Here is a 10,601-nt window from a genome sequence, read left to right on the forward strand (position 1 = left end):
TATAATCAATTAGTACGAAGTATTTGGTTTGCAGCCTCCAACTCGCGATTGGGGCGCTCTACCATCTCCCACTTGAATACTCGCCTTTCTGTCAGTGCCAGAGATCAAACTGACGTGTCTTTAACACTGAAGAAAGCTCTTTGGGTGCCGTTTAAGATTGAAATGGCATAAAACTATGCAACGACATCAACCTTTCAGATGTTTAAGTTTGAGAGAAAGCTACAATATCAAGGCTCGTGCTTTCTTTGATAACAAAGCATCTCAAGTCTTTATTACAATGGGGCAAACAGTAAACTAGGGGCAGGCAGCTGAAACTCAATACATACAAGATGATATCTAACCAAAAAATAAGAGGAATGGCCATAACATTATTGAACGTCACACTCTCTACACTGCCAATACAAGGGAACGTTGCTTGAGAAATAAACAAAAACTACAGGGTTATGCATAGCAATAAAGATACAAGCCCATTACTGCAATCAGAGCACCTCAGAATATGAATTTATCTTGCAGAAGATAGCGCCTCAGAATATGAATTTATCTTGCAGAAGATCTAATGATTATGAATCTGTAGGGGCTTCAAACCTTGTAGGAGTGTCGATTCCCATCATGCAGCAAAGACCGGATATCAAAATTATAAGCAAAACAATTGCCTGGAACACAACGTGAAGCAGTAATGTGAGCAAAACCCAATCAAAAGCAATAAACACCAAAAGCAGCGGCAAGGAAGAGAAAAAAAGAACATGATCTTGACATGATCGCAACAAGAAAAAAGCACTAGAAGAGCTTTGGACTGTGGCCAAAGGTGTATCAACTTACCACAAATATGCCTTCCAAAAATGAGGATTTAATTTGGCAAACTCCATCACAGCCATTAAGTGATTTATTTCCATGAGTACCTTCAGCTAGAAATCTTTCTACCTCCCTATGAGAGGGGAACTGAATTGACCTAAATGGATCTGATACATACAGTGCAGTGTATTTTGCTCCCAGATTCTCCACGTAACTGAGTAGTTCAGATAAAACTTCTCCTGCAAGTTTATCGAGTTTAAGGACCAATACAACCAAGAAAGATATTAACCATATTTTTCATTAATATCATACCTTCGGAGGTTTGTTCTTCAGCCCCTCCCAGAGTACGGTGACCTTGGTCGCAGAGAACAATCAAATTTGGCTGCCCTTTGGATTGTTTAGAGATCCTTGATAGCAGGTAGTTCTGTGAACATAAGACAGATGAAAATATTATTACATCCATAAAACAAGAAAACATAGTTCTGTGAGCATAAGACAGATGAAAATATTATTACATCCACAAAACAAGAAAACAGAATATACATACATATATATATATATATATATATATATATAACAGAATATACACACACATACACACACGAACTGTAGTAGCTGTGGTGAACATAGCCACTGCAGAGAACTCCGAAAAATGTCACTTTTTTTTCTTTTTTGGGCGCCTCATTATCAATAGAATAGAGATTCCTCCATTATTAACCTGAACTGAAAGGACATCGGTAAGCTTCTCGAAACTTTCACCCTCCACAGAGCATGACTCCGAGAAAGCAATGTTGCTGGCCTCAAGACCATGCCCACATGTGTTGGTAAATTCTGAAATCAAAGAGCTTTCCACTGATTCTCTCTCCTCTGATGCATCAATGTAGGGGAAAGCCAAAGAAAAGTTGGACTTTGCAACAGAGACCTGCTCACAACAAAATTTTGACCAGAACTAAGTTAATCAAATTGAACTTGTTCAATAAATCAAGAACCAAGCATAATATTTTTGATTCAGGGAAATAATTTCAGAAGTTGGGAGACTTCTAATTACCTTCAGCAAGTCCACAAGCTCGGAATTGGCATTTTTGGGTCTAGCAATATCCACAGATTGCAGCTAAACAACAAAAAGACATTTAGACTCATAGCAAGATAGAAACTTTCAGAAAGTAAAATAAAAACATGCAAAGGCCTTGTGCTAACAAGGTCCCATAAGGAAACTGCAGCGCAGCAGTACTTTCCATTAATGCGGGCTTAAAGTTCATTTCACCGGCCCAACTAAAATACCCTTCCAATGCCTAAATGAATCAACTGGAATTGTATGTATCAACTCAAATACTCGGGGTTAGTTTCACAGCCACCAACCACAAAGGGTTTTATTCGTTACTCAGGATACAAATATGTGCCAAACACCGTTTCCGCGACTTGATATTTTTGTGGAGCATACTAAATTCTGCAGGTAGGTGGTTCAGAATCTTGCCTTCTTGTTTGCTCCAAACATATGAAATTAAGACCCAAATGGCTTAAATAAAGGTTTTTTGGTAATTTAATTACAGGGAAGTACCATAAAATATTGTTACTCTTCCCCTAATACTAAGAGATTCCTACCTGTTTCCCAACAAAAACAAATGCAAGATCCAGATGCTGTCCAGCTTCTTTTCCTGAGCACTAAGGAAGATCATAGACCATTAGTTTCCTTCAGAGACTGAATCCAGAGAAAAATATTAGGAAAGCAAGAAATCTATAGAGCTTAGGAACACAAAGTACCAGCAAGTCCGACCAACCACCCTCAGCCATAACAGACTTGGCTAAATCCTTCAGTGAAAGGGTTCTGTAGTTGACAGCTTCACTTGAGGCAACTCTGTAACATAAGAAATATAAAATTGATCCCTTGTCAACAATCACCATAAATGTGTGGCAGATGCAGTTCAGATAAGTTTCTATTTGGTGTGGATCCCCTTTAGAAAACACATGTACCTTCCCACGTTAGACATGGAATACAAAAGAAGCGGCATAAATAGGATATTAACCTGTTGTCACAAATCACTCATTAACTAGGCTGTAGGGCACACCAGTACATCACATATTGGTTTTTCAAGGACCTAAATGGCGTTTCTAGATGGTTCACATGGCTGTGGACTTCTGTTTCAACTATAACTCAGCTACGAACTCTGCTGAATTTCTGAGACGCCATGAAGTGGTATTGGGAGCATGCGGATTTCAGAGAGCAGCTCTGTAAGTCCTAAATGTAACTATTTTCTGTAGGTCCTTTACTCTTTAGTCTACCATCTTTATCAAATGAAAAAAGATCTTAAACATGGCTATAACTTACACAACCTAGCCTAAATTGTTTTGATAAGTAAACCCAGCCAAAATTAGGAAGTCATTCTGGCCTAAAAATAAAGTTAATCGTCTTCTATTTAATTACTAACTACAAAATCTCCTTGAGTAAACAAAACATACCACTTTTCTTGTATTCAGTTGTTAAAGACACAAAATCACACAGAGAATTGATCCGCAGGTTTAGGAATGAGGTGTCTAGCAAGATCCTTTTGTGTTGGGGGGGTTCTAGCATGACTTGTGCTTATAATGGTGAGAAATGATTCTCAATCTTGAAGCTCACAAATAGTTGCTTCTAGGTCATGTACGATCTTTTGGAATGAGCCATGAGGAGAGGGAGGAACTGCTGGGTCTGCTGGAAACAATAACAGCACGAAAGGAGCTACTAAAATTTATGAAGTTGAGGCTATAACATTAGAACTTTGGCAGGAGTAGTTGAGGCATTAGAAAAATGATGGGATGACTTCACTAGTTAGTAATGATAGAGCTTTTAGAAGCTTGAATGGTAGCCAGAATTTGTGATTGTCACTAAGATTTGATATAAGATGCTTGAGGTTTAAATTTTGGAGATTTTTGTTCATATTAGAACCTTTAACTTTCTAGCGGCAAGTGATTCTGAGACTTCTCTTACTCCTGAAGTCTTTGTCAAAGAAATACGAAGAGCATATTCAAGACTTACAAGAAATAATGTGTTGTGGCATCAGGTGTTCCCCAAACAAAACATCTAATGTATGAATAAGCTAAAGAATTGTCCCAGACTGAAGATTTGATGTCATTTAAATTTATTGACCTTCCTAAGTGAAGGCTGCCAATGAAGAAAATTGATCTCATTAATGGAGTCAAACACTCAAGGTATTACTAAGGTTACATTCAAGTAACATGAATCATCAGATGTGCAAGGAAATTATTAGGATATCCAGATTAGGTTTACATGGGATCGAAGGAGTCACTTGGCGATAAGTTTCCGACAAGTATATAAGCCATGGAGACATGAAAAAAGAAAGAAGGCAGCGGAATATTATGAGAGAATAAAGCTTTAAGCAGCACTAAGGGAAAATATTATTAGGACAATTTTGTACAAACGGACAGTTCAACAAGGGAAAACCTACATTTTCTATCTAATATTATCTTCAGTTCTTCACACCATGCGGTCAAAGAGTCAGAGGACAAATAACCTAATTTAAAGCTACAGGCATATAAGAAAGCAGAAAATCTCCATGAGAGGGTCAAACAGAGTAGCTAAATGCTGGAGCAGTGAGGTATGTATCACAACCGCAGCTAGAATTTTCAAGTGTACAACATTAAATTTGCAGATCTTACTACTTGTTCATGCCTAAGCAATAATTGACAATATTCATGCCTACGGGAAGCAATATTTTACAATCATCAAAGCCAAAACACAAAACACTCGTAAGAAATACCCCATAACAGCAACAATAAAGACGAGTTCTAAATTTCTTTCCCTTTCTCAATGAACTTTTGTTGGTTGACTTAATTTGAAGAAAAAATATGGAAGACACCTCTCAGAACTTTTGGCTTCCTCTCTCAAGCTTCAAGGCAATTAAGAAACTATCATCACCAGTATGAATAGTAAAAAAGAACGAGAAGAAGACCCCATGAAGACAGTAAAAGCAAGACCCCATGAAGACAGTAAAAGCAATCATTTTCTATAAGATTAGAAAGAAAGATACATTTTGCTAGTAAGAATCCAGGAGAGTCCAGAAGGAGTTTGTTATTTACTTAGTGGCCATTGACATTAAGCTTTTCTTCCTTCTTCTTTTTTCGGTTAAGTAGTTGACATTTGAGTTATTAGTTTGCTTTATCACTCAACCAGCAAGAAAACAATGAGTTTCCAAAAAAAAGATTGTGTACGACATTGTTTATGGAGGTTGCTTTATTAGTTTGCTTTATCACTCATAGTCACTATACCTACCTCTGATGCAACTTTACAAACTTAAAAGAAACAAAAAAGGAATAGTTTATGGAGGTTGTTTTTTTAACTAAGCATGCTTTCTAGACTAGTTAGCATAACAGTGGAAAGGTAAAAGCATAAAAGTAACTGCAGTCCTAAAAACAAATGGACAAAACTGTAAAATGGTAAAAGGGATTCAAAAATTGAATTAGGTCATAAGTTCAAATCCCATGTGTGACAATTTGGAGACCCCTTAGTATAAACTTTTGGCTCCACCACTACTAACAACTGTATATTAAGATCCACTTTAATCAACTAAACTACTCGATTCAGGCACCAGTAAACCAATAATCAGCTTTGAATTCCAAATGATTAAACAAGCTGTAACAAAAAGGGACAATCACTAGAAATTCACAAACTACAATAAGAACGGAAATTCATACCCATGTTGATGAGGTGACCAAAGAAACGAAGGAACTGTAGATGCGAAAGTATGTCCGATATTGACTTGAACTACAACCACTAAAGCAACCAGCAATGCCACCGCAACAGTTTTCATCTTTCTCCTGAATATAAAAATCACCCAAGTAAATCCTCACAAATCGCCAGACCTTAAATGAAAAGATTCAATATCAAAATACAATCAACTCTGTAAACTCAATGGATTCAGCAATTTAATACACATATTTGACAAATCTAGATGTTTGACCCGCAGAAGCACTGTGGGTAGAACAATAATTCACTATTTCTCTGCCTTTAAAATATCATCTGAATTAGAAACTAAGCAGTGCTCATACATATTGAGGAATTAAAGACAGATCGGGGAAGAGAGTGGATTTTTTTCTTACCTTCCGAGGGGTTACTGATGCTGTGATGCAGGTTGAATGGAAGACTCTTTAGCACGTTGGCGTTCAACGAAATAAATCTACGGCAATCAACGCCCTTACCTGGGTAAATAATACAAATCTCCCCTTCAGTTTGTCAAATTACACTTCCGGACCCTTTAATTTGTGATATTATTCCCCTGGTCTTTTTCTTTTTCTTTTCTTTTTTTTTCTTTTTAAAAAATTTTAAACACCTCCCTTAAAGTTTGTCTTTGTTACACTAGCATTTATTGATTTTTTTTAAGCAAAACATTAGGCAGTGTGCTTTATTGGGTAGTTTTATTCATGATAAAAATAATGGTTTATACAAGTACTGAATAATAAGAATTTAAAAAAAAAATGTTATAATCATCTTACAATTGTAACACATTCTTAGGTGATATTACAATATAAGAAGTCCTCTAAAATAGAGTACTAACCAGCAAATCAAGTTTCAACTTTGCTCCTTATTCTTTGTAGGTGATATAGCTTACTAGAGCATTCCACCATACATAAATTTATAAAAGCCTAATTCAAATAAAAGAGAGATTTACATAGATATAATAAAATAAACTCATATTCACAATAACTTATAATACTATTCTATTTTTAAAATATAGCAATAATTTTTTTATAAAATATATACAACCTCAAATAAATCCCACAAAAATAGGAATTTTAGAGATCTCCCTTTCTTCTCTTTCTTCATATCTTTCCTCCCCTAAAACCCTAGCAGTTGTTGTCCTCATTCCAATCTTTATTTGTTGTCGACGAAGTATAGTCACTGTATGCCGGAGTTCATTGGTGTCTTCCAAAGTTCGCCACCATGTACATTTTGTATGTCCTCAGTCTCCTCGTGAAAGCTGTTTCACGTTGATGGATTTATGGATCGATAAAAATAATGATAAAATGAAGAATCTTAAAGAGAAAAACAGCTGGTTTATGCAGTGGAACTACGGTAAAGGTAAGTTCTAATAAGTCATATGGAGGAGTTTTGGAGGTAAAAAATATACTGAAATAGAAGGTTGTTGTGAGATGTTTCCAGTAACTAACTTGTAGTGGAGAGACAGTGAGAAGTTAAATATACATTGTATATCATTTTACGTCATATGTATGTCATTATATATATATATGATATACACTTGACACACACATATATATATATATATAAACATATAGTGATATGCAATATATATTACTTTTATGTCAATGTGACCCTTATATGTCGTATTTATATCACGTGTATGATATGTATATAATACTTGTATATGTGAAACACATTGGACTTACACATGACATACACTCGATTTCACCAATTGCAAATTTCGTACTCTTCGAGTTCTTCAAATTTGCAAATTTAATTTTGGTTCAAGTTGCTTTTAATGAAACTCCAATCACTCCAAATCTCATATTCAACTCTTCCAATATGTTTTCAAGAATTTTCACAATACCTGCTTGATTTACTTCAAGAACTTTCCTTTAACTTTTTGACGATGGTAGATGTGACGCCTTCTCATAAAATTCAGATATATTTGTGGGATTTTAATTCGATGATAAGGGATCAACTGGCTATTGCGGTAGTAAATAATATCTGGGATATTATGAGTAATAAGATCCTCAATATTAGTAGTAAATTCTTTTTACATATGATTGAATTTCTACATGGATCTCTTATACATCGTTAATATGGTTGATCTTTTATAGCTCTTGATAGGTCACACGAACTACGTACTTATCTATATGAATTACTTGTGTTATTGTCATGATACTGATTTGAATCTAGTTCACCGTGTGAGAAGTGGGAGACATTGGATATTAAATATGGATCACGCGTCGCCCATGTGGACTAACCCGACCTAATAAGAATGGATAAATTAGAGAAGTTACCAATGGAATTATCATACACATTATAAGTTCAATCCATACTTTGAGCGTTTGTGGTGTGGGATTAAAATTCTAATATCTACTTCTCTTTAAACATTTAGTTTGTGAAGAACAATATTATATTTTCAAGAGAAATAAGTATGCTTGTGGCATCTTTGTTGTTATAGTTATAGAATCCGTTGCATTAACATGTACGCAAAATGTTGTATCCTGCTATGATTTTATCTAACAGTCTAGATACTCAAGATTAAGAAGTATTGGTTTATCATATAAGCGTTGAACTTACCCAATAGTTCCCATTTTAGGAACATTTTCATTACATCCCACATTTTCATACGTCAAGTACGTAGTAAACCAATTGACGTAAACTCGAAAATGAGATTAACCCTAAGATTATACAAAGTAAGTTAATCATGTTATCTTGGAGATTACAAAGGTTTAAGATCGTGATCAGCAAGTACTAAGAGGGTTAGAAGTTGAATGAGTCAAGTTACTCAAGTTATCATTGACCACACCAACTGTATACTCAAGTTACTCCAACAATTTCTAGCCACAACAAAACTTAAAAAATTACCGAATAGTCGATACAACAACAACGTCAAAATATGATTTTCCGCTATTAATTCCATAATTCTCATCCTACAATTTAGTCATGAGCTAGATAAATTTAAATATACCAAGGAGAGGAAATTTTTTACCTTATTTTCCAAGAAATACTCTTATTCCTCCTTACTTCACATCGAAGAAAGTCCGGATTAACCAACGTACCAAAATGGAACAACAAGATCGAAGTGGTGCCCAAAATCCGCATATTGTCTTTGAGAAAGATTACACTCTTATTCCAACTTACTTCGCTTCGAAGAAATCTCCGATTTGCTATCATCCGGAGGAAATCGATGTGGGCATAGTCTCGATGTTGTTCTTGCATTTTGCTTCAATGCAAGGACATATCTTTACCTCCACGCATTGTAGCTTTCTCAAGGGGGCCTTTTTCTAAACTATGTTGAGAAGAATCAAAATATGTATTTCCTCCACACTTGCTAAAACGTTGTTAATAATAGCTATGCATATATTTTCAAGACATAAGTTTATCGCCAAAAGGTAAATGTAATAGTTGTAGTTAGTGGACAGTGGGGTCCACCCTCATTTGCCACCACTTTGAAAATCATGACTTGTCCTATAGATGTCACCTTTTAATACATACTAGTCACATCTTTCTTTATTTTCCATGATCCCACGTGGACGACATAATTTTTACACTTATCCACTTATAACTAATTCCATATTCTCCAACTTTATACCAACATTAACCAATTATTCACATAATTAATTTCTAGATCTCATTTCACTTAAATACTAATATATTTCATACACCTTACTACCATGGAATGTGGTATAACACTAGTCCATAAATACATGATAGTATAGTTTGGACCGTATTTTATTCCAAAATGGCAAACTTTGACGAAACTCATTTTCTTCGATTCATTTACTCTCTAACCTTCACGACTTTATTTATCACTTGTTTGAAATAGCATGATACTTATAACCTAAAAAATAATCTTGTCCATGAACTTATGTCAATTATCTTACGACAAATCCAACGTACAAAAGTACGGGATGTAACATCCTTACCCCTTTTAGAAACATTCCTCCTCAAATATTAACTCTTAGAAACTTATGAAAATTTTGCAGACTCTCCTCTATAAACTAAACTAAAAGCTAACCTCTATATGAAGTCTAGACTATTCACAACTTTCTGCACTTGAGTATCTCGTATCTTCTTCACGTTTACCTTACCTACCCTTTAATCTCGCATCGTATCCTCTATCGCTTTCACAACCTCCCTCCCACATAGGTGAAAATTACATCCACGCCTTAAAGGTCTACTGTGATACTTGCACCTTTAGTGCAAATAAAATTCGGCGGAAGCTTCATACTGACTTCTTACGACTCAACTCTATGGCACGATCTGGAAACAAAAGATGGGTAACATTTTCTTAATGCCATATTGCCTCTCAATTATAAGTGTAGCACGCAACACACCCATAAGTGAGACTCTACTAGGCATGACTTTATACACTTCCTAGGACACGACCTGCTCTGATCCCACTTTGTTACACCCCAAACCTGGGGAGCCATGGTTGGCACCCAGTGTCGCACTGGCCCGAGCGAACCACTCTATATCTCATGATTTCGACCAAAACTAGAACATACATAGGTTGAGTTGACTGAACTCATTCCTCTTGTAACTATCATGGGCCAACATGGCCACAACTCATAATGTAAAATTATAAGTTGGCAAATGTTGTATCGGTGATCCATCGTACTTAAAACATGAATACACACAGGCTATCAAGACCTCTGACATACTGTATATAATAAACCTTTGTCTACAAAGCCTCTAAGAGTATTCAACATCAAACGGGACAGGACCCTGGCCTACTCATAAATTTGTAGAAAAACTATGACACGATAACTTAAAGACTCGGCTACACTCCAAATGAAGTGGAGTCTTACCGATCCTTCGATGAATTCTAACCTCATCTACTATAAGGGTTTGTCAAACTAATTACCTTCGCATGCATGCAATGTCCATAACAAAAAGGACATTAGTACAAATAATGTGCCGAGTATGTAAGCCATGAAAATCAGTATATAAAAGACATGAAAGAAACATGGAGTAAAGGACTCAACCTATAAGTCTGAATAGCTCTGTGAATCATGAAATATTTACTACGTCATGCATATGCGTATAAATATCATATAATACATGGGTATATGCGTACATAACATCACCAAGCCTCTGAGGGCAT

The 10,601-nt window shown here is 35.6% G+C and overlaps 1 protein-coding gene across 2 annotated transcripts; it reads right to left on the reverse strand.

Annotated features, from left to right (window-relative positions):
* Nucleotides 1-220: 220 nt before the first annotated feature.
* LOC104225913 (uncharacterized) lies at nt 221-5,985 on the reverse strand. 2 transcript variants are annotated; one of them, XM_009777789.2, is made up of 9 exons: nt 5,887-5,985; nt 5,482-5,604; nt 2,554-2,647; nt 2,395-2,454; nt 1,841-1,903; nt 1,511-1,714; nt 1,105-1,216; nt 820-1,031; nt 221-653 (listed from the first exon to the last, which is right to left on the reverse strand). In XM_009777789.2, exons 2-9 carry the CDS (start codon nt 5,595-5,597, stop codon nt 561-563), a joined length of 954 nt encoding a protein of 317 aa, XP_009776091.1. In that variant the 5' UTR covers nt 5,598-5,604; nt 5,887-5,985; the 3' UTR covers nt 221-560. The 2 variants fall into 2 exon arrangements, with proteins under 2 accessions (XP_009776091.1, XP_009776092.1); XM_009777790.2 differs by having other exon boundaries at nt 5,482-5,649; nt 5,887-5,965.
* Between the last annotated feature and the right edge of the window lie 4,616 nt (nt 5,986-10,601).

This window comes from Nicotiana sylvestris, chromosome 9, assembly GCF_000393655.2.
Source record: "Nicotiana sylvestris chromosome 9, ASM39365v2, whole genome shotgun sequence".
Lineage (NCBI taxonomy): Eukaryota > Viridiplantae > Streptophyta > Magnoliopsida > Solanales > Solanaceae > Nicotiana > Nicotiana sylvestris.